Raw genomic sequence first — 24,600 nt, 5'->3', positions numbered from 1 at the left:
AAAAAATTTGAAAATTCAAAAGTCTATTTTAGTCGGAATATGAAGATTTCGAAAGTAACTTTTGTTTTTCAGGATTTTTTTGGTGAAAAAAATTTTTTTCATTAAAATCAATTAATGTACCGTAAAGAAGACATTTTAAGGAATAAAATGACCTATAATAATAGTGACTTTCATCAAAGAAACAGTTTTATATTGAAGGTTGAAAATTTAAAGTAGCCGAATTCGATCGAAATCGTCATTTTTGAAAAGTATCTTTAGTTTTTCGGGATTTTTTCAAATAAAAAAATTTTTTTTATTAAAACTAATGAATTTTAGTTAAAGTAGACATTTTTAGGAATAGAATGAGGTATAACAAAGTTCATTTTTATCGGAGGGTCAATATGAAATAGAAGATTGAAAATCAAAAGTGGTCTAATTTATCCGAAATCGTAAGTTTTGAAAAATATCTTAAGTTTTTAGGGATTTATTAAAGGAAAAAATAGTTTTTAATTATCGCGTTTATTTAAATGAATAACGTGTTGATATATTACGAATTAAAGTTTTTGTTATTAATTATTTATTTATTTATTCAGGGTGTAGAAGAACATAAATCTTGTAAGAAACGGTCGTTAACTGCAAACGTGCCCTCGAGGACACAACAAACTAAACGTTGAGAGAATTTTCATCCGCAATTAAATATCAACGTTTATGATTAAAATAATAATAATGATAATAGTAGTAATAATGATAATAATTATAATAATAATAAACTTACGTTAAAGCTTGATGCAATTTCGAGCGTGCTACTGGGGCTCGCTCGATCTACTGACATAAGACGTGATGAATCTCTTTATGGACCTGAAAGTTTAAAGATTTAATTATTGTAATTTAGCGTTTCTGGTAACTATGGAGATTGTTGGTTAATATTCTGTAATTGTTGTTTATGCGTATAGAAGGATTTAACGTGATACTCAAGCTCATTTTTTAAGACTGTAATTTAGTGAGAATTTATAATGTGTGAATTTTAGCGAAAGTTAGTTTTGTTTTTCGCGATTTTTTTGGGGAAAAAAATTTTTTTTTAGTAAAGTTATATATATATGACCTTAAAGAAGACATTTCAAGGAATAAAATGATGTATAATAATATCATATTTCATTCGTTGAACTACATGAAAAAAAATATTAAAAATTTTAAGTAGTCTAATTTTCTTGAAATCGTAAGTTTTGAGAAGTATTTTTAGTTTCTTGAGATTTTTCCGATGAAAAAATTTTTTTGATCAAAACCATAAATACTACCTTAAAGTAGACATTTTAAGGAATAAAATAATATATAATAACTCTATATTTGATGCATGGAACGGTATAGAAAAAAATATTGAAAATCAACAAAAGCCTGTTTCGATGGAAGTCGGAGTTTTTATAATAAAAAAAATAGTTTACTTTTAATATAAAAGACTTTACTGGTGAGTCGAGGCTCCAACGAACGAAAAGCGTTATATAAATATGTAGTTTAAACATTTTTATCCTCGTTAACATAAATAAATATTAAATAAAAAGGGATTCTAGCTCTGAAAGTTTTTACCGAGAGCTCATCTCCATGTTACAAGCAGCCTTAAAGAGAGTGCGTTAATGCAGGTGAAACACATGCGTGGAAAAATAAGATCCATAAAAACCACGGCATAATATCCTGACCGCCGTAAAAAATAAGTAAAGAGGGAACCGGCGTCGTGCTCGGTAAACTATGACGAAGGTTAGATTATCTACTGAATCTAAACCGTTTTACATGTCTCTTTATACTCTTCAGACCATATACTTACATTGTCATTTTATTTGTACACATATATATATATATATATATATATATATATATATATATATATATATATATATATATATACTAATAATAAATAAATGCACCTTGCATCGAGACATTTGTCCGCTTAATTATTTTAATAATCTCGATTATAATCAAAAATTAAAAACAAAAATAAACAACCCTTGATCATGTAGGTTTAATTTATGCCTAATACTCTTCAGCTTATTCTTTGAACTTCTTAAGATCGAGTTTTATTCGCTCGGCCGCGGGTCAATGACATGTTTTGTAATCCTCGAAAAACTCGTTCCAGCGTTTCCGGATTTTTGGGAACAAATTATTTTGATAGTCGTAATATAAATTTTTTATTTACAAAACAAAATTAAATTACGGAGTATTCAAACATTTTTATTACCAAACTCAGTTAATAAATTTATAAATCCAAGACGTGGGATTACGATTGTGGGTTTTTTTAAGTCATTTTTTACCTTCAAATTAACTCTGATGCAATTCGAAATAAATGTGTGCCAAAAGTGATTTTTGTTTTTTAGGATTTTTTTGATGAAATAAATTTTTTTCGTTAAAATCAATGAATGGATGTTAAAATAAATACTTTAACGAACAAAACAAGCTATAATAAAAGTATTTTTGACCATAGAAACCCCGAAAAAATTACTGTTGAAGATTTAAAATCATAATTTCTATGAAATTATACAATTCTTTGTAAATAACGTCTATTTTTTAGGATTTTTTTGACGAACTAAATTTTTTTTGGAAAAATTTTTATCTGCATCTTAACAAAGACTTCTTCAGGGACTGAATGATGCCTCAATAATTTTTTTTATCGCAATAAATCTCAATTTTTCGAGCGATTTCGCGGATTTTATGAAAAAGCCTCAGAATTGACATCGCATGACGTCAATAGGGAAATGAAATGTGGGAAAGTTGAGTCTGCGATAATAACAATAATGACGTAATACTAAATTGAAAGTCGTAAGACTAAAGTATGTATTATATACGTCCGTGGAAAAAAAGGTATTATAACGAGACATGAATATAAATAAAAAAATATATTATTGTTAAGCAGAGGTCGTCGACATGAGGATAAATAAATTCCTCAACCCCGACCTAGAGAGTTTACCATAGGTCGCAGTAAACCGGAATAGAAAGTAAAATTAATTTAGCGTTTGATTAGATTAAACTAGTTCTTAAATATTTAAATTTTTATTCCTACAATCACTATCCTGGATTTTTATGGAAGTAAATTGCCTGGAATAATAATAAATTAATATATTTATTTATTTAATTTGAATTTAAATGGACAAACCCGTCGATGCACTCGATTCCTTGTGCGAAAGTGACTTCGAAAGTGCGTCTAGTCGACACGGAAGGCGCTCTTGCGTGCAGTTTAAATAAAAGTTAAGGTTAAAAATATTGTATATATATATATATATATATATATATATATATATATATATATATATATATATATATATATATATATATATATGAGAAATATAATGGAATGGCGGGAAATAACTCTGGTGTAATATAACGAGTACTACGACCTCTACCTTGATCGCCACGCATCGCAGAGCCATTCACCAGCTCATTTACATTCAGCGATTTTTTTATTTTCAATTGTATAAGAGGAGATTTGGTTGCTGGATACGTCCGAGTGATGAGCCAACAATGTTACACTACTATTATTAAGATCAACTCCAAGTTTTACTACCGTAAAATTGTGTAATATTCGCAATATCACTGTTTAAGGAGGTTTCAGCTTCGTTGGGGATGATTCTAGGCGACTTTTTTGGGATTTTTTACATGAAAAAAATTATTTTGGTTAAAATCATTAGTACTACCGTTTAGTAGAGTCTTGAACGATCAAAATGACCTATCATGAAAATAGTTTTCATCGAGGTAATGGTATGATAAAAAAGATTAAAAATTCAAAGTCGTCTAATTTGCTGGAAATTGACAGTTTTGAAAAGTATCTTTAGTTTTTTTAGGATTTTTTTGATAAATAAAATTTTTTTCATTAAAGTGAGTGGTAGGACCTTAAAGTAGACATTCTAACGAACAAAATGATCTATAGCAAAAGGTTTTTTTATCAATAAAAAGTTATGAAAAAAAAGATTGAAAATTGAAAGAAGTCTAATTTTTTCGAAATCGATAGTTTTGAAAAGTGTTTTTAGTTTTTTAGGATTTTTTCTACGAAAAAAATTTTTTTGATTAAAATAATTAGTAGGACATTGAAGTAGACATCTTTGCGGACATAACAACCTATAAGAACAGTAGTTTTCATCAAAGGAAGGGTATGAAAAAAAATATTGAAAATTGAAAGTAGTCTCATTCGTCCGAAATCGACAATTTTGTAAGTTGTCTATAGTTTTTTGGGATTTTTTTGAGAAATAAAATTTTTTTTATTAAAGTAAGTGGTAGGACTACAAAGAAGAGGTTCCAAGGAATAAGATGACCTACACCAATTAAATTTTTGACTTCCGGAAGCCCGAAAATAATCATTTTAAAAATAATCAAATATTCCATAACGGGGAAGCATATGAAAAGAAGTTTATAACAGTAGCTTAAACAGTAAGTATTTAATTAAAAATGTCAACGCGCTCTTTCTGCAATCAGCTTTAGAGATCTCAAGGGCTTCGCATTTCATTCGTGCAATTTGATTCAAACTCTCAGATTATGCAAATATATATATATATATATATATACATATATATATATATATATATATATAGAGAGAGAGAGAGAGAGAGAGTTTAAGTTCCGAACAACGTTCCGCGTCGTGGTTAGCGGACAATGACGCAATCCGATCTCTTTGGCGCCATCGCAACGACCTCTTGGACACTCGTCTTAAAGAATAATAATAAAAATAATAACAACTAACTGGAAAATCCACAACATTACATGTAATCAGAAAGAGAAATAAAATTAAAAGAAAAGAAAAAAGAATTTGATTCTGATCCAGTAAAAGAAGAATAATATGATACCTTATAAAATATTCAGAGAGGTAACCTTCAGACCCAATAAAATTTTTTTACACTCTAATTCTTTGGAGCGTTAAAGCTGTTTCCGGGTTATCAACCGTGTCTTTTGCGAAGATAATAAAAATTCCAGTTCAAGAGCGTAATAAAGAGTAATCAGAGATCTCTAGCATGATGATGATGATGATGATGATGATGATGATGATGGTGATCATCATCATCATGATTGTTTTAGTATCTTTATTGGCTTAATATTTGATTTAGTGTAGTTGCATAAACCACAATCCCAACCCAGACTCGATCTAAATCCTAACGGTTCCCTATAACATATTGATCGTCCTTAACTCTATATACACAGACGTACACTTACTCAAACTCGGATACACGAGAGAGCTGTATTGTATCATCGGTGATCTTATTTCGTGATCTCATTTACCGTGTTTAAAGATTAACGACAATGTAAATAGATATTTATGGGCAATGTAAATAAATACATGCAAAAAATAACATTTCAGAGAAAGTCGAAGCGTCGGGATTTACCTTTTTGTGCCAGAAAATACCCACTTCTTGTGAAATACTCCGGTTTCAGGTTTATGCTTCTTTGAAATGGGATTTTTTTGGGGTTTGTAGCATCGGATTTGTATTTCACTTCGTAACTTTATTTTTCGGTATGTCCTGAAGGTAACTGATCAATGATTTCTAGAAATTTATCATTAAGTCCAAAAATTTCTGGTCAAAAGACAAAAAATGGAGTTTTTAGCATTTTTTTCTGGTTTTTTGGGATTTTTTTGGTGTTAACCGAATTTTTTGCTATTTTGACTAGCAGAAAATTAATCTAGAAGTCAAGACAAAGCAAATGAGCTATAGCAAGTTAATTTTCATCCACAGAAAGATAAAAAAAATCATCGATCAAAACGTGAAAAATTCAAATTTATCATGTAAATCTAGTTTTTTGGGATTTTTTAAACTACCATGTATTGAATGCGGGTATTGAATATTTTAATCAGTAGCCCATCAAAGTAGACATCACAAGAAAGAAAATGACGCCCTTGATGTGGATTTAGAGCCACCGGAAGTGGAAAAAAATAATTAAAACCGAGATAATGTGTCACTGTCCCCCCAAGGCTCAATAAAAAAGTATTTTAGCAATTTCTTGTGCCGCGATTGACAGAATAATTAAAGATTTTTATTTAGCTGCCAAATCCATTGATTTACAGTCATTGCCTACGGTTAAAATAAATTGTTAGGACGTACCTTTCGTAAGAAATAAAAACAATAACTAAAAATACCATATAATGTTTTATTTGAAAGTATCACGAGACATTTCTATGAGGGCGGGAGCACCCTCTGTCATCGTGTTAATAATTTATACCTTCAGTTCTCGAGGAGAAGGCCAAGAAAATCATCGACATATATAAATATAAATCGTGAGTGGAAGAACTAGATCAATATATATGTAGGAGTGCTCGATCAATGTGGATTCGATCTGCAACAAAGTATCTACTCTCCTTTCCATGTTCATCGATTTCGAAAACTCGAGATGATAATCCAGATGTATCCGGAAATAATAATGTCGCGGAACCAGAAATTCTGGTTCAGTAGATCGTAATCGGTAAATAAAACCAATTTTTTTTTTTTTTTAATTCATACTTTAATTTTATTTATCGGATAAATCCTCGCAATTATAATTATAATAATCATTTTGATTATGATTATGTTAGCGGATTAAAGTTTAAATTAAAGGATAAAAGATAGTCTAGATCGTTAGTCGGAAATTAATGAAGAGTATGAGAGAATAAATAACACTGGGGATAAAAATAAAAATAATGATAAAATAGTCAGCTATTGGATAGAAAGGGAATAGAAATAGAATGAGTGAGAGCATTAACGAGGAGCGATACTAGTCGCGGTGACACGAAACGACGCGAACAGGATCTTGGAACGTAAGCCGGATTCTACGAAGAGATCTATAGACGACTAGAAACGTAGTACCGTAACTAACTTAACAAATGTTGTTTTAGAATCGAGTACAAATCATTGCTTATTATATACAGCGAGCAAGATTAATAAATGACCATTTTTTCCATCAAAGCGATTCATTTTCCTTTTTTAATTGGGATTTTTTTGGGGTTTTAGCATTCAGATTCGCTGTTGCTTGAGTAGGAACCTTCTGAGGGGTGTACTGGAGGTAACGGATCAATGATTTCTGGAAAAAAGTTCTTTGGTGGGTGATTTTGGGGTAATTTGGTCAAAAAAGCCGTTTTTTGAAAAAATTCGGCGTTTTTTAGGATTTTTTTGGGGAAAATATTAATTTTAATGATTTTAATTTTTACTAGAGTAAAGAACAAAGTGTTACAAAGAGAAGAAGCCAGTACAAATGAATTTCCTCTTGGAGAAGCGTATAAAAATGATATAAAAGAAAAGTAGCAAAGTGCGTGTGGTAATGACCTCAACCGCGAATTCTTAGCAATTTAACACACATAATACAAGAATAATAATGGTAAAGGCTGGATTAATTTCTAACTTCTTTCACCGCGTGGCCGAGCATTTTTGAAAGAGAACTATCATTTGGATCTTCACGCCGATGGCGCCTACCGTCTCGACGGAAAAATAATGCGCTAATTGCCTTAGGTACCGCCTTTTCCTCTCCGATACACTAGTCTCTTAAAAGATCTAACACTTTAGCAACAATACCTACTTCTACATACATACTTGCATTTAAAATTGTATATGTAACAATAAAACCCCTCAAGTAACGATGCTCTACTACGACCCGTAACCACTCTAAATATTATACTACTAATTAAATTTATTTGCTACGCTCATTTAACTTCTGATGTATCGTTATTTTATTTTTTTATTCTTTCTTTATGTTCTTACTGTAATCATGATTAATCTTACGACGTTTTACAATATTTAATTACATAGTACTTTTTATGACCAATTAGCCGAGTTCCCTAGTTTTCAGATCACTGACTAGTTTTTTGGGATTTTTTTGGTGAAAAAAATTTTTTTTTCAAAATCTCGAAATTTTATTTTGTAGAGAACATTTTGGCGAGTAATTTTATGTATAATAAATTAAGTTTAGATTGCGCGATCACCAAGAAAAAAATTATTGAATATCAACAAGTGTCATTTTTATCGAAATTTGATGATTTTTGAGCGTAACTTCAGTTTTTCGGAATTTTTTCAATGAAAAAAATTTTTTTTATTAAAATTAATTCTTGAACATCGAAGTAGACATCACAAGGGGTAATATGAGCCATAACAAGTTTATTTTTGACCAGGGAAAGTACAAAAAAAAATGATTAAAAGTATGAAATGCTAGTTACCAGTAGATGAAATGACAAGTGATTGGATGAACAAATAAGTAACAAGTAAGTAGTTATTAAAATGTTCTTAGATAATTCTTGGTCATGCTTTTACGCCAAATGACAAGAGGCGCAACATCCTAAGGCGGCGTAACAATGCTAGTAGCTTGTAATGTTAGGTATTCCATGGCGTTTCCTGTCCGACAGAAGACTGTTAGATATGCTGCTGCTGTTACTACTGCTACTGCTGCTGCTGGATATTTATATATATATATATATATATATATATATATATATATATATATATATATATATATATATATATATATATATATATATATATATATATATATATATATATAAGAGAGAGAAAAAAGAAAGAGACAAAAGTAATGGCAAGATTGCGCATACAAAGTCCAGTGGCTACCGTTAGATGCGGCATCGGGACGAGCCAACCGACGCCTGGCGTCCGTAAGGCCTGTAAGGATAGATATATAGTCAACTTAGCACGTTAGTGAACTTCACTTCCTTTGGTACCCTTATAAATGTCTATGTTGTCTATGTGTGCATTAGTGTGTAAATCCTAACTAGAATGCCTATCCATGTACGGGAATCAACGTTTGCCAGAGCTAGGCTTGACACTACACGAGATCGTACGGGCTGATCGCCTTTTCACAAACATCTCAGTCTTTATTATGCTTGTGATTTATTTTAAATGGAATTTTTTCGGGGATCCAGAGGTCAGATTCCTGTTAAACTCCCCAGTTATCTTCCTACTGATGCTTTTAAGGAAATAGCTTCATCCTTTTTTATAATTATTTTATTTTAGTCATTATTGACCTACGGTGCTTTTTACTTTTTTAAGATTTTTTTTGGGAAAATTGGCATTGATTCAATAATTGTTGATTTTATCTTAAACTAAATACTTCTACAAAGAAAATAAGCTATAATAAGTTTACTTTTGACCTTGGGAACATTTAAAAAAAAATTATTGAAAATCTAAAGTCCTCATTTTTTATTAAATTTGGAATTCTTCAAAAGTTACTTTTGTTTTTTAGGATTTTTTTGATGATAAAAATTTTTTTGATTAAAATCAATGAATACACTTTAAAGGAGATACTTTAACGAACAGAATGAGCTATAATAAGTTTACTTTTGATCTTGGGACCATTAAAAAAAAAAAATATTGAAAATCTAAAATCCTCATTTTTGATTAAATTTGGAATTTTTCAAAAGTTACTTTTGTTTTTTAAGATTTTTTGGATGATAAAAATTTTTTTGATTAAAATCAATAAATACACCTTAAAGGAGATACTTTAACAAACAGAATGAGCTATAATAAGTTTACTTTTGACCTTGGGAACATTAAAAAAAAAAATATTGAAAATCTAAAATCCTCATTTTCGATTAAATTTGGAATTCTTCAAAAGTTACTTTTGTTTTTTAAGATTTTTTGGATGTTAAAAATTTTTTTGATTAAAATCAATGAATGTACCTTAAAGTAGATACTCTTACGAAGAAAATGAGCTATAACAATTGAAGTTTCGTTTATAAGAACATAGAAAAAATCCTGAAAAACAATAACGAAAATTTCGGCGAAATAATGTAATTGAGTTCTCGAGATTTAATATGATAAAATAGTTTAACATAATGAATAAAATATGTATTAAAGTACACCTTTTAAAAGAGAAAATGAGCTATCAATTACTGAAGCAATTTTTCGAAAGTACGACAATTTTCCTATAAATTATTATAAAAAGCATAAACAAAAAAGTAATTGTTGGGAGGACTTAAGTGAATGAATAAATACTTTAGTAGATAATAAATGAAGGATATGACGTACTTATAATAGGTATAAGGACGAGAAAATGATGGTAAGGGAAGACGAAGAATAATAAGGATGAGACTTGCGGACGACAAAAAAGATAAAAGTTAAAAAAATAAAAAAATGGGGAATAAAAGATGATAAGGTAAAGTTTATATACAACATGAGGTAGCTCGTTACATGAAGAAAGATCCGTGGAAGAGCGAAAGAGCTGACTGAGAGAGAAAGAGAGAGAGAGAGAGAGAGAGAGAGAGAGAGAGAGAGAGAGAGAGAGAGAGAGAGAGAGAGAGAGAGAGAGAGAGAATCCACTGGCGTGCGCTACCGAGCGTAAAATAACGTAATAAATATAGCCATCCCCTTGAGGAGCGTGTTCGTTGTCCTGTACGTATAACAAAAGTGAGAGCCTGTCGTCGTCGTAAAAGGGAAAATAAGCATGACAACAAGACACTACGCTATAAATATATATAAGATGCGATGAGAGAATATTTAAGACTGAGACAAAGACATATCCTAGATCTCCATGCCGAGTGCCCAACTCAAAATCCATTCTTTCAATTTTATTTCATTTATTTATCGTTCATTTGTTTATCTGCATATAAACAAACATTGAGATGGCCCGGGTACTGGCATTTAAATGTTAGTATGATACTTGCTCCCTGGTATTTGCAGCTAAATGACTATTGAACGTTTTAACGCAATGATCTATACCCCCGTTATTGCGTTAGAATTCTAATATAGCAAATGATCTTTCGATTTTTATATTTATTTGTCGATGTAACCTAGTGCCAACTTACTAACGATCGCAAGGTACTATTTCCCAACCGCAAATGTCAACAAGTCCATCTTCATTTTGTGTTACAGGGAGAATGGGATTTTTTTTAGGATCTCGTGGTCGAATCTCTAACTTTTATGCCTTGATCTATTCGTTAGAATGTATTCTGTGACGTGATATCAAGTTTTAAGATCTACCTGTTTGCTTTCGTTGAAAAAATCCTAAAACAAGTTGATACTATCCTTAGATTGAGCGAATTTAAATACTTGATTTTTACGGAGGATTTTTTTTGGCTTCCAGTGGTCGAAAATTAAATTGTTATAGATCATTTTGTTCGTTGAGATGTCTTCTTTAAGGTATAGCCAGTTATTTTCAAATTGATACTTGTTTTCATGAAAAAAATCCTAAAAAATAAAAGTAACTTTCAGAGAGTATGCTTGTTTTTAGTTAAATTGACTTTTTGAACTTAAATTATTTCTAAAAAAAACTTCTCCCAAGTTATTTTACTTGTAAAATTGTCTACTCAAAGCTGAAACGAACAGTTTATTGAACAAAAATAACTATTAAGAAAAAAAAGTTGTAAAAACAACAGTTACATTGCAAAAGTTAGAGGAAAAAAAAACGTATGTATATTTCTACCTGAAAAAAAGTAAATTTTTTGAGCAAACCGCGATGACATCAAATAGTAGATAAAGTTCCGTAATGCACGCGAGCGTCATAAAGTTTATCCAGTGTGTCCTTATACCTCTCAACTAATACTAATATAAGTACATATACGTATAAAGTATCAGGAGATATAAAATAGAGAGAAACTAGTGTCCGGGTGGTTTATAAGCCTATCTCTATAACTTTAGCCTGCAGCGTGTGAGGGCTATCGCCATCTTACCTGGCCTTCTTCATCTCTGGGGACTTTTATTCTGGCATGCTTAATCTACCGAATCAACCATAAACTATTGTAAGAAATTAGCAATCATACGTTTAATCATCAACAGTTAGATATTTTAGCTCAGAGACTTCTTAATACGGTAGTTGGTCAGATTTTCCTAGTAAATTCATTTAAAATGGGATTTTTTCGGGGTTTCAAATTTCAGATTTATGTAATCATTGGTACAATTATTTCTAGGGATATACTGAAGGTCACTGACCAATGATTTCTAGAAATTTTACATTTGATACCAAGATTTTCAGTCACAGTCTGAAACTACAGAAACAGCTGTTTTTGGTAGTTTCTGTAGTTTTTTAGGATTTTTTCTATGACTATCAATTATTTGGTTAATTTGACTCAAACTATCTTAAACTAGACATCAATACGAAGAAAATGAGCCATAATAAGTCACTATTACTCGACAGTAAGTGGATTGAAAAAATAATTGAAAATAATAAAATTGAAAAAAATTTGAAATGGCTGATAAAATCGTAGTTTGCTCGCACGTTTCTCATAATTTTTTTTACATTGTTAGAATATTAATTTTATTTGAAGGTGGGAAACCTTTCTTAGAAAGCAATAACATGAATGATCAACAGTTATCTATTTAAAATGATTTTTATAAAGAATAACTCACCCTCAGAGACTTCTCAATTCAGTAGTTAGCTCTATGGGTTAATTCATTTCATATAAACTCCCGTCTTGTTATTTTATTATTATTAGTCTCATTGTTGGATAATATACAATATTGTAGATATACAACATAACCAGCTATTTATCTATCTATTCAGTCGAATAGAGGACTATAATAAACGATAGATTCTATGTAATCTAAGGCACAATGCCCACCGACTGAGCTCTCAGGACTATCATGAAGATTACAATGGAATTTTCTATGATATGCTTCTTCTTCTTCTTCTTCTTATTCTTATTCTTATTCTTACTTTGGTCGAATACTTATATTATCCATTCATGGGAGCTTAAGTTTCTATTATTAACTCCTGTTATTATTATTAGACCTTTTTCTAGCGACTTTTGATTATTATCGGTACGAATAAAAAATATTGGCTGTGCAAAAAAATATTTAACGGGTTTCGATTGTTGAAAAAAATTTGTTTTTTCATTTAAAAAAATTTTTTATCGAATCAGAAAAAAAATCATTTGTATACTTGATAGTTGAGATAAACACAGTAATTTATTTCAATTACCTATCACAGTAATTATAATTAGTAATGATGAAAAAAAAAAAAAAAAATTAAATAAATAACATTGGTGACCTTAAACCCGTTACTTAATAACTATTATTATTTCATGAAATTTTTATTTACATTGAATAAAAAAAATTTTTTACTGTTAAAAGTACACGCCCTGAAGATTCGAACTCTGACACTGCGTGTGTAATAATCCGACTCAAGAGTTAAGACTATCCTACACTACACAACACTATTCAACTCAACGACTAGATGTAATAACATAATGTAAAGACACTTTGGAATTCTTTACTTTATTTATACGTGTCCGTTACTAATAATACAACTGACACTACTCATCTTTTATTATTATTATTATTATTATTATTATTATTATTATTATTATTATTATTATTATTAATAAGTTAAAAAATATTTTCTTTTCAACTTTAAATTCAAAATTCTCGGTCAAATATTGAAGAATGAAATTTTATTATTTCGAGTAAGAAAACATTTTTATTTTCACAAAAAAATGTTAATCATTAATCGCTTATCTGCTGACATATGAAGTGTCGGGTATAAGTTAGGTGAAGGCGAATTCAACAGCCTTATCTTGGATAAAAATATTTTGGAACCTACAAGATGGGTAGCCAGCTGAAATTTTTTATCAATCCGGTTTTTGAAGCAAGACAAATTATACTCGAGCTAAACGAGTTTGAGTGTTTTTAAAATATATAATCGAATGTATTTATTTATTTTTATCTTGACAATTTACCACCTACGGAATATTTAACTCGTTTCGAGTAAATAAATGAATTAAAGGAATTTCAAACATTTTTTTCGTAGTGTTCTATTGGTTGAATATAAACTTGTGATAGCTTATTTTATTTGTTAAAGTATTTACTTTAAGATACAGACATTGATTTTACCCAAAAAAATTTATTTGATCAAAAAAATCCCAAAAAACCAAAGTTACTTCCTAAAAATGAAATCAGCAAACTTTTTAGACTTTCACAATTTTTTACCACTATTCGCCTCAATAAAATTAGACTTACCCTAGGTCGTTTTGTTCCCCAGGACTTCTACTTTCTTCCCAAACTAATAATTAGCAAAACAAAAATTTATTTACCCGAAAAAATCATAAAAAAACGAAAATATGTTGGTTGTGATTTTTTTCTATTATTCCAGTTCTATTATTACAATCGTAATTTCGTAAAAATAATTTCCTTTCTCCATATAATTTTGTATTTTTTTTATTCTATAGAAAGAAACGGCCTTAAGAAACGGCCTAGGACGGTATGTAATTATTTTAGAGAAATTGCTTCTGCGAATCAATTCCGGTCTTCTTCAACCTTTAAAAATAAATATCTCTGCATACTATTGTTAAAATTAATAAAACCTTTTTTTTTTTAAACAAATAAAATTCGCTATATTGTTTTTAGAAAGCAATTTTTTTTGCAGAAAAATTATTTATTCATTTTTTTTGTCTAATATAACGTAAAAAAATAACAAAATTTTTAAATTGATCAATCATCGCTATTCAATCGTCGCTTTAATGATTTACTAGATTCACCTTGCAATGAATTAACTTGGGATTTCAAACAACGGTACATTTGGCTGACGGTTTCTTTAGTGCAATAATTGGAGAATAAAATATTGTGGAATTGGCAATCAACGACGGATCGAGCTTTCGGGCATAGCTCTGGATCAATGTCTACTGGTCTGACTTGTAATTGTACGTCTAGAAATTTGGTTAGTATATTTATTTTTTGGACTGATCGGGTGTAAACTATCGCGGCGTTGCTGAGGAAATCCGTCAAATATTGGCGAGTCTCTTCCAATGAAATGGTTCCCGCTGACCATTCTACCCCATATATTTGGTACTTTCTGTTGTAATAATTCTGGTAAGTTTTTTCCAGTTGATCCCACGGGCAAATAGGTTTTGTGACGTGATGTTTCGAACCGACAGGCAGATCCGGTCGGATTCGAGCCACTGACCATTCTTTGATAGCATAGGTACCGGTTGGAAGAAAGTACTCATGGAAATCTATCAATGCAAAATAAAATGTCGACATTTTTTTTTTAATATTCATAGCAAGACTCTCCTTCTAATAAAACATAAATAAAAATTATTTTTTCGATAGAATTTAAATTGAATTTAATGTGATACTTTTCTTTTTCGGGATTTTTTCAATGAATAAAATTTTTTTCACAAAAATAAATGGCTGTACCTAAAAGTAGACATTCCAAGGAACAAAATGATGTACAAAAGAATAATTTTTTTCCTCTGAGAAGGACTCGAAAAAAATAATTAAAAACTCGGTATTTTATCAGATTCAATAAAGTATAAAAAAGAGATTTAAATATTCATTAGCAGCGTGAAGGTCGGTGGAATCGAAGTCGGATTTAAAAGATCGGTTTTTCAATGAAAAAAGGTACAAAGGATGACACTTAAGGTCATGAGAATAAAAAAATAATAGAAATGGTTTCGGGCGTTGGGTCTACTACTTAAGTATCCTAGAGGTTTCTTGTATCTTCTCTCAGCACGTTGCTATTGCTGTTGTTATGCGGCGGCATGTGCATCGATGCCGATGAGAATATGACCCCGACGTGGCCCGGGTGAGAGAGTTAACTATAGAGAGGCGTTGTGAATCTTATACACACATATATATCTGTGTGGAGTAGGATAGTATGGGCGAAGACAACACTAGTGGGAGTACCGCAAGGGTCAATCCACGTCCACGTCGACCATTATATTCATCCACTACACGGCCTGTTCCTGCATACGAATAAGAGCAACAGAGACGCCAGGTACCAGGTAGACGAGAACAGGACACTGGATACAGTAGATATGTCTAGGGTCTTTTGACTCTCGACTCTCGACTCAAGTCTCTGGCATCGTCAAGCTCAAATACTACACTCTGTTCGGTTATAACGTCGAGCAAGTAATAGCCAGAGATTTGTTTAGTGGGCAGGTACAGGCTAGACCGGTAATAGAGAACACAACACGGCAAATTCCGTGAACAGAGACAGCGATACTACTTTTTTTTTTTTCAACTAAAGACCCACTTGCTGCTAAACTCAGCTGTTTTTTTTCTTTATTTTGAGATTTTTTTTGGGAAATCCGGGTTTTTTGATTTTTTTATTAAAATTACCTGAAAGTAGGCTCCAAGACGAAGAGAATGAGGTATAATGATAGTAGATTCGATTACCGGAAGCTTACAATAAAAATAATTCAAAATTTGAACTACTCGATTTCCTTCTGACAGATATAATTTCGGTTTTTTAGGATTTTTTTGGGTTCAATGAGGTTTATTATTATTTTGAATGACATCACAAAAAAGTAGATATTTTTACGAGTAAATTGACATATAATAAGTCTCGATTTGATAGAGTGATCCCCCTTAAAAAATTATTTGAAAACCAAAACTCGTAATTTAGGGTCTAAATTAGGGAATTCGAGATTTTAACTTCCGTTTTTTGGGATTTTTTTGTATGAAATGAAATAATTAGTGAAGTTTATCGACAGTGTTACCTAGTAGACACAAAAAGATAAAAAGTTACATGCATTAAGTCAATATTCGCGCGGTGTAACTATAAAAAAATCCCGTTTAAAATTTTCCCAACTAAAATTCGATTGAAAAAAAAAAAAAAAAACGACCAAAGTTTAATGAAATAAAACAAAATGTTTTAACGGAAATAAAATACGAGATAATAAAAGACGTGTTGTGTGTCATACCGTTATAAAGTCACAACAAATAAGACAAAACCGTTGGAGATAAATTCAATTTTGCCAAGCGGACGTGATACTCGCCCGCGCCTTAATTGATAACAAGCCCGTACACATTTTCTTATTTATTTATTATTTATTCTACTCATTTTTTCACGGCTGGTACTCTACCGAGGGTCAAGGAACGGACCCTCGTTTTCCATTATTCACTATTTGATTTTTTTTTTTCCCCAACCATGATTATAATAATAATAGACGTGACGTAAAAACAAATACGCCCTAGGGTTTACGGCCCGTTTTAAAATTATTTTTTTTTAATTGCCTTCAAATGACTGGTTAAAAACTTACCGTCGGTCAGCCCGGTCCAGTGTTTCTGTAACAGAAAAAAAAAAAAAAAAATAAAACCGTTATTCACATGTCATTAATTGAATTAGATTGCATTGCTGAAATTTGTTTAATTAATTTCTTAAATATTTCAAAAAAACAATTACGGAAGATAATAATTATCCCGCAATGCAGAAGAATAATTAACTGAATTGCGTAAATGGAAACTTAGCCTTTTACCATAATTACAACTAAACGTAAAAGGGTTTATAAATAAAAGCAAGAATTCGGACCGCAAAATAGAATTAAAAATAGTTAATAATAAATAAAACAGTGTTCTGCATAAATCATGACAAGCTTTGTTTGTAATTGCGTGACACATCAGGACATACGATTATTATTCACGTGCCAGTTACTTAATCAGCCTTTCCAGTCATTCTATCGGCTCGCTTAATAACAACAACAATAATGATAATTGTTGTTATTATTATTTTATCGGATCTATTGTCTCTGATTTTATTTGCAAGAAAGCAGCGACGCGTGAACGAACTTTGAACGGATCAAGTTACACGGTCTTTTGTGTCTAAACCGCGATAACTTTTAAGCTATTCAACTTGGATTGGTTTTGTTGTCTAGGGTTAGGAGAAATTAAATCACTTTTAGATTTTTAACTTTAGATTAAACTTTGAATAAGCGATAAAAATACTTTCCGCAAGTCAATTTCAAAAAATTTATAGACCATTTTGTGCAGAATTTAATAATCTAGAAGGTATATTTATCAGATTTATGAAAAAAAATTTATTTCATAAATTTATTGAAAATAGTGATTCTAAACACTGAATATTATTAGTCTTTGAAAGTGTTTTGTTATAAAATAAAATAATTCCTGAAGACGGTGTTCCAGCGTCTGGAGTCTGGAGCAGATAAAGAGTAATACCAAAAAAAGGTAAAGAGATAAAGGTAAAGGTAAAGGCAGAAAGTGTATAAGAAAAAAAATGAAAAGTTTAAGAGGGAATGGTGGTTGGTGCACGCAATTTGTCGGATGTTTTAACCGAGTAGAGCGGTTTCGCGTATTTTCTGTTCAGTACTGTTCTGGTGAGTATTAGCGCCCTGTATATATAGAATAATAGTGCTGGTATCAATACACTAGGAGAAAAGTACTCTTGTAGTTGTGCGCCAGGGACAAGGCCTCACTTGTACGATAATGATCTAAGCTCGATATATTTTACAGACAAACAATGGGGGTTTATACACATATATATATATATATATATATATATATATATATATATATATATATATATATATATATATCCCCCAGTATCTATCTACTATTATACTATACGTATATTGGATATTGGATAGTGGATAGTCGATAAGAAAACTACTTCAATATATCCGAGATCCGAAACGCTGATAGTCATACATTTACACCCTCATATTTATTCTTTATTTATTTATTCTTATCAACTTTAATAGCTCACACTTTTTAATACGAACCAATAAAATACCTATTTTGTAAATCATCTATTTATTGACTACTTGTTATTTTTTTCGAGCATTCGTATATCAATAGGTAGGAAATTTATTTCAAAAATATAAGATTTGGAAAAAATCATTAAAAATTGTATTTTTCTATAATTTGACAATTAATCGACAATTGGAGTATGAAAAAAATTTTTTTTCTCAAGTATGATAATTATACGTTCTAGGGTATTAGATTCTGCGTAAAATGGCGTATAATTTTTGACATTTGACTCACGGAAACTATTTTTATCGACCATCCAAAATTCACCCAAAAAATAGCAATTTGTAATTTTTCACAAATTAATCGACAATTGGAGTATGAAATAAATTTTTTTTCTCACATATAACGATTGTACCTTGTAGACTATTAAATTCTGCGTAAAATGGCGTATAAATTTTCAAAAATTTCTCCAGTCTTTGAACTTTTCGACTCACTAAAAAATAACATTTTTTTTTTTCCTTTTTCGCATCAAAAGCACTAATTACGCTCTCCAGAGTAAAAAAAAATGCATAGTTGACAACTAAACGGTAATTGACTGGTCCTTAGACCGAGTAGTCCCTCGGCCTTGAGCCGTGAATCAAGGTCCCGTACACTGACACCTTTTTGTTTATTTTCTTATTACGAGTATGCATCGAGTTGCGGTGGAATTAAAAAAGTAGGTATTTAAAAATGTTAATAAAAAGGTAGAAGAAAAGTCGTGAATTGTCTCGGTGGTTACCAGAGCTATATATCAACGAGTATAAAGATCGTGTCGACCTTTGGACGCGTCGATTTAGCTCTCGAGGTTGCAACCAACTTGCAATTATCCGCGGGATACCGGGGGCGTTATTTCTACTACAGTCAAGTAAGAGTTCTTCTTACCCTCTTACTCTCTTTGCTCGAGAAGAAACTGGCCCTTAAACTTTACTGTTTTGTAAGAGCATGTACTCTGCATCGCAATTGTACCAGTTACTAACCAGCACCACCACCACTCATGGTAATCCGAGATAAGTATAAGTATAAGGGAGTTACTCAAACTCGTTCAAGTATCGGCAGGACGCGGGTTCGAGAAATTATGATGTTTTCATCGCAGCAGTAAAGATCAGGCGACCCCCCGTCGGATGTATGTGTGCATATTACACATTCTCGATGGTTACATTTATGCATCGTGTGTGTATATCGGACGAGAAATCGGGCCACAAAATTATCTCAAAGATACTAAGTACATACAAGTTCTTTTATATTTACGATCGCTCTACCGACTAAAAAAAACTAAACGGAATAATAAATTATCCCAGACTGTTTTCACAACTGGAGATTATTATAACACAACAAAAAAATAATTTTTTTTTATTATTAAAATTTTTTTCAAAAGTTCACTCGAGTAGAATCCAAAAAAATTTTTTTGATATATTTTCCTCCAATATTCTGGTTGAAAAATGAAATTAAAAGTCTGAGGTGAATAAAAATCATAGTTGTTATTCGAATTCTTAAAATTATGAGGTTCAGGGTTCGAATCTTGGCTTAATTTTTTTTTTTTTTTTTTTTTTTTTTTAATAAACATTTTATAAGTTAAGGTAATATATTAAGTATAACAAGTAAGAGTGATAAATAGATAATTAATCATCTGAAATAATTAATGTCTATTTAAATTAAATTGGTAATAAAATAATAAAATAAATGAAAACTAATTGTTAAATAAACGCGACATTGATTTATTAAAGCTAGAAATAATATAAAAGGCACCGCGTATCAATGTTTAATCAGTTAATCAAGACAGGCAATTTACTTTTAATCTTTATCTTAATACACGATTCGTAATACATAAATTTATAAAATTTTATTTGAATATTTCTTCCGAGTAATCAGTCGCAATAAAAAATAAATATTTATTCCCTAGATAAAAATAATATTAATTATTGTTAGCGATTTTTTTTTATTATAGATATGACCCTCGCGTGGCTTAAACATCTTGTCGATATTTATCCGCAATTAATCCACGGCAGTGGTACGTGCGAGAGGAAGTATCTATTAATTAACGAATGATTATCATAATTATCGATAGCAAGGCGCGGTGGTACTAAGAGCTGATTAATCGATGAATAACGCATCGCTTCAAAATTATTCTACACATTTATTTCATTAGTATTGTTTTCTCGATTATTTTTAGAAAATTATTCTAAAAAAAAAAAAAAAAAAAAAAAAAATTCTGACCGGGGATCGAACTCAGTCCCTCAGATTTTCAAGCGCAACTTTTAATAATCACGCAATTAATCTTCGCCTCAGATTTTCACTTTCATTTTCTGACGGAAGTAATGAAGTGAAAAAAATAAAAAAATTTCTGGGATTCTACACAAGTGAAGTAATAATAAATAAAAAAAAAAAAAAAAAAAAAAAAAAAGAAAAAGAAATTTCTGAGTTTTCTAAAAAATCAATAAACATGTAAATAAATGTCTCTCGTAAAATTAGTGTTGTTAAACCACGCCTTGGATCCCCTAGGGTGTGTATATAAGGAAATGCATTTCATATTATAAAGATGCGAAAGCTCCCCGGCGAGTTGATTATTAGGGCTGCGCCCTATACATGGCCGCACCTCTACGACACTGGTTACTTTAATCATACATATAAATATCAAATACAAATATATATTTATCACAGAAATAACAAAGTATTGATTCCTAGAAATATTTATCTTATTTAATTAATTTGTCTGACCTCGAGCGTAACAGACGCCACCTTTTTCTTTGTTTAATTATTTTTATTGCATCCCTGAGGACGATCTACTGGCATACACTCGATACACATTCCAAGCGACTGCTTTTTATATTAAAAAAAAAAAGAAAAAAAAATTATATCTCGACCGAGACTCGAACCGCGTACTTCGTATTTCCATAAGATTTTTCAGTTCAAAGCTTTGTTCACTTCAGGGTTTTGATTTTGATTTTTGGCTTGAATAATGGAGGAAAAAAATTGGAAAAATTTTTTTTGAAGTTTTAAGGGTTGAACTTTTAGAAAAAAATTGAAATTTTTTTTATTTGACTAATTATTTTTTTTTTTTTAAGCGCGGAAAATTTTTTTTTTTTGCAAGGATGAGCTGGAAGGAGTTTTCTGAGGATTGTATGAAGATATTAAAGTGAAATAAAATTTCTTAGAGGTGTAGAGTGAAAAATAAGAATAATAAGAGTGAGAATGGAAATGAGCGTGACGTAGACGGGGGTCATGGTTGCCTCGCGGAAATGCTATAGATTGCAGCGAATGTAAGTGAGATAATAGCCGAGTAAAAGGAGTTGAGAGAGACGCGATTCTGTTGTTGGAGGTTATGTCAGAGGGCACCGTCCAATAAATCTGTCTGCTCGACTCGAGGAAATGGAAAGTCAGTGTCTTGAACGAGTTTGCATTTGTTATTTGCGTGTCTTTGTGTGCACGTGTGTGTTTAACTTTGTGTGTGAGTGTGAGCCGACACTTTTGTTGGAATATATTCTTCTCGGTTTAATATAGGCGTGTGCTTGCCGCACTGACATATTAAGATTGCGCATGATGATAACTGATGCATAAAAGAGAGTCATAAAAACACTTCCGCGGTTTTTATTTTTTTTTTTTTTTTTAGAATAGGTGAGAAGGTTATAAGAGTGTTGAGTTATAAAATTAAAATTTATTTTAATAAAGAAATTTAATGATTCGAGATTAAAAATTGGGTCACTGTCAAAAATGATGGTGAAGTATATTTAGGCGTTAACTTAAATAAAATCTTTTATTAGGGAGGAAGTTATGTTATCTTGGAGCTTTTAGTTGGCTATAAATTAACGCGAGATCACGCGTGTTGACTACCGAGACCGTGAATGCGATGCGTGCAAGAATGTCGAGTTTTATAAAGTTTGTCCTGCGTGTTTAGCGTCATTTTTATCCGAGCATTTCTTTTGGAAATTAGCCCCACTAACCATCAATTCATTTTATTCTCCATTTATTATTTAAATTAAAACCTCACTTTTCTTGAAAAGTCGATAATTATATTTTTTATTACTTTAAAAAGCTGGAAATTGTGTCAAGAATTTCTACTTTTGATTTTTTTTGACAATTAATCGACAATTGGAGTATGAAAAAAATTTTTTTTATTAAATATAATTATTGTGCCTTCTAGATTATTAAATTCTGCGTAAAATGACCTATAAGTTTATCAAAATTGACCCATAGTAATTATTTTTATCGCACAATAAAAACTCAAAAAAAAAAAAAAATTCGCAATTTATTATTATTTGACAATTAATCAGCGTACCGAAAAAAAAAAATCTTTGTCCAGGCATTCTTAATTGATTATCCAACAAATAGACGCTAATAACAGGTTTCTACTTTAATTAATTCATATTCCTTAAAGATCCAAACAAACAAATTTATGAAACACTTGGTATATTATAAAATAGTATCGCATGAATAATTTATCTGAAAATTCAAATGAAGCATAACAAAAAATTAATAATCCGTGAGAGCGAATTAAATTTCCCTGTGACATAAAAATATAATCATTATTAGAGGTGTTGATTCATCAAATTTCGAGGTTACTGGAACGCTGCGACTTAAACCCGTTAGAATATTAAATTAGCTGGTTAGTTAACAACTTTCATAAAATCATAAATATATAAATATGTGAGATCTATTACAAATGCAAATGACAATTGATGAGTGTGGAAAATCATTTTGATTTCAATGCTCATGATTTATTATCATTTTATATAGTAACTATTTATCTTCATTATATTGCTAATCCTGATGACTCATGACCCTAAAACCCTTCTGATACCTCTTACCAATACAATAATCTACAGTGTTACTTTAAATATTATTTATTATTTTTTAAGTAGTCTATAGTAAGAATGACAGCTACTTTTTTTGTTGAACAAAAAAATTTTTACATGTGTAGAGATTCTAGAATGGGTTATGATTTTTATTTAACAAGAATGGAAAATAGTTGTGCCCAATAAAAGATGTTTTAGGTCAGTAGCACATGCTAATTTGTCAATAAACTTGTTGTTTTCTTTTTAATAAACTTTCTCAATTATTTTTTTCATTAGTATGCTAATTAATTATCAACTCATTTTGTTTTAACGATAGAAAATAATTTATTGAAACTTGTCAGGCTTTTATGACTTCGGAAATAATTATTATTTATGAGTAATTATCAAAAAATTATAAAAAAAATTTCTTCTTTACTCCAATTATCAAATTATAGAAAATTGCGATTTTTTTATTTAATTTTGATTTGACGATAAAATTACTTTTCATGGGTCAATTTAAAAAAATTTGTAGGCTATTTTACAGAGAATTTAATGAACTAGAAGGTAAAGTTATCATATTTAGGAAAAAAAATTTTTTTCATACTCCAATTGTCGATTAATAATCAAAAATCATGTTTTTACAGAAAAATAATGCAATTGTTGATAAAAAAAACTTGGAATAATAATAAGTATCATCAGAATAAAAATAAAATAGATGTAATTATGACTAAACATTAAAAAGTGTCTAATAAAAGTGTTAAAGTTAAAAATAGAATTCTAATCATAGCCGTAGTGGCTTTAACGGATGTATAAATTGCTGAGTAAATGCGTTACTTACTATTACTGTTACTCGATCCTTACCGAAGGACACCGCTCGAGTAAAAGCTTCTTATTCTATTCGCCCGAGGACCCGAGATATCTTAAACGTCGCTGGCGTCATCGAGATGCCATCCTGTTGTGAATTAAACTATTATCACCGATCAATGTACTCATGCGGGTTATTATAATTATTATAACTCTCGACAAGTTTTTATTAAAAATGCATGCATTTTTTCATTAAATAAATAATAAAGAATATAATTGCACGGTTTGTTTTTTCGAGGTCGAGACATCGTTTATGATTTTATATCCTAGAGTAAATCTCGATGATTTACACTTTATATAAAAATAAATTTCTCGTGATTATTTTTATCAATAAGATTAAAAAAAAAAAAATATTTCGAAATATTTAAAAAAAAAAAATTACCTAAGACTGAATTATCATAAAGATAAAATATCGGTAAATATTTTCGAGCGGTCATTGATCAAGTTCAATGGTAATCTAAACAAAACACCTTTTATCACTTCCTTGACTAATAGTTTTTATGAAAACAAACACGAGTATATTTACGCAACTCACCTTCAGAGCGTAATAAATAAAAGTGATGGCTCGTATTTTTCATTTAAAATATTTA

The 24,600-nt window shown here is 30.3% G+C and overlaps 3 protein-coding genes across 3 annotated transcripts in view; 1 reads left to right on the top strand and 2 right to left on the bottom strand.

Annotated features, from left to right (window-relative positions):
- Window positions 1-24,600, top strand: part of Lhfpl (LHFPL tetraspan subfamily member 5 protein) — a 93,664-nt gene that overhangs the window by 49,646 nt on the left and 19,418 nt on the right. The window lies entirely within an intron of this gene.
- The window catches only part of Sano (CABIT domain-containing protein serrano), a 61,765-nt gene that overhangs the window by 27,236 nt on the left and 9,929 nt on the right, over window positions 1-24,600 (bottom strand). The window contains exons 2-3 of the mRNA XM_074243720.1: window positions 16,895-16,919; window positions 755-837 (exon numbers count right to left, since the gene is read on the bottom strand). The gene's annotated coding sequence lies outside the window, so the exon portion shown is untranslated. The remainder of the gene's footprint in view (window positions 1-754; window positions 838-16,894; window positions 16,920-24,600) is intronic.
- LOC141527860 (uncharacterized) lies at window positions 14,309-14,920 on the bottom strand. The gene has a single exon (XM_074243556.1). It carries the CDS (start codon window positions 14,907-14,909, stop codon window positions 14,343-14,345), a length of 567 nt encoding a protein of 188 aa, XP_074099657.1. The 5' UTR covers window positions 14,910-14,920; the 3' UTR covers window positions 14,309-14,342.

The sequence above is a fragment of the Cotesia typhae genome, unplaced genomic scaffold (genome assembly GCF_013202065.1).
Source record: "Cotesia typhae breed Kobodo isofemale line unplaced genomic scaffold, CoteBio_Ctyphae contig_413, whole genome shotgun sequence".
NCBI lineage: Eukaryota > Metazoa > Arthropoda > Insecta > Hymenoptera > Braconidae > Cotesia > Cotesia typhae.
This window is presented reverse-complemented; position numbering and strand designations above follow the sequence as displayed.

Coding starts and splice junctions, on each gene's coding strand:
- LOC141527860 (XM_074243556.1), bottom strand. CDS start 14,909: ATGAATATTAAAAAAAAAATGTCGACATTTTATTTTGCATTGATAGAT.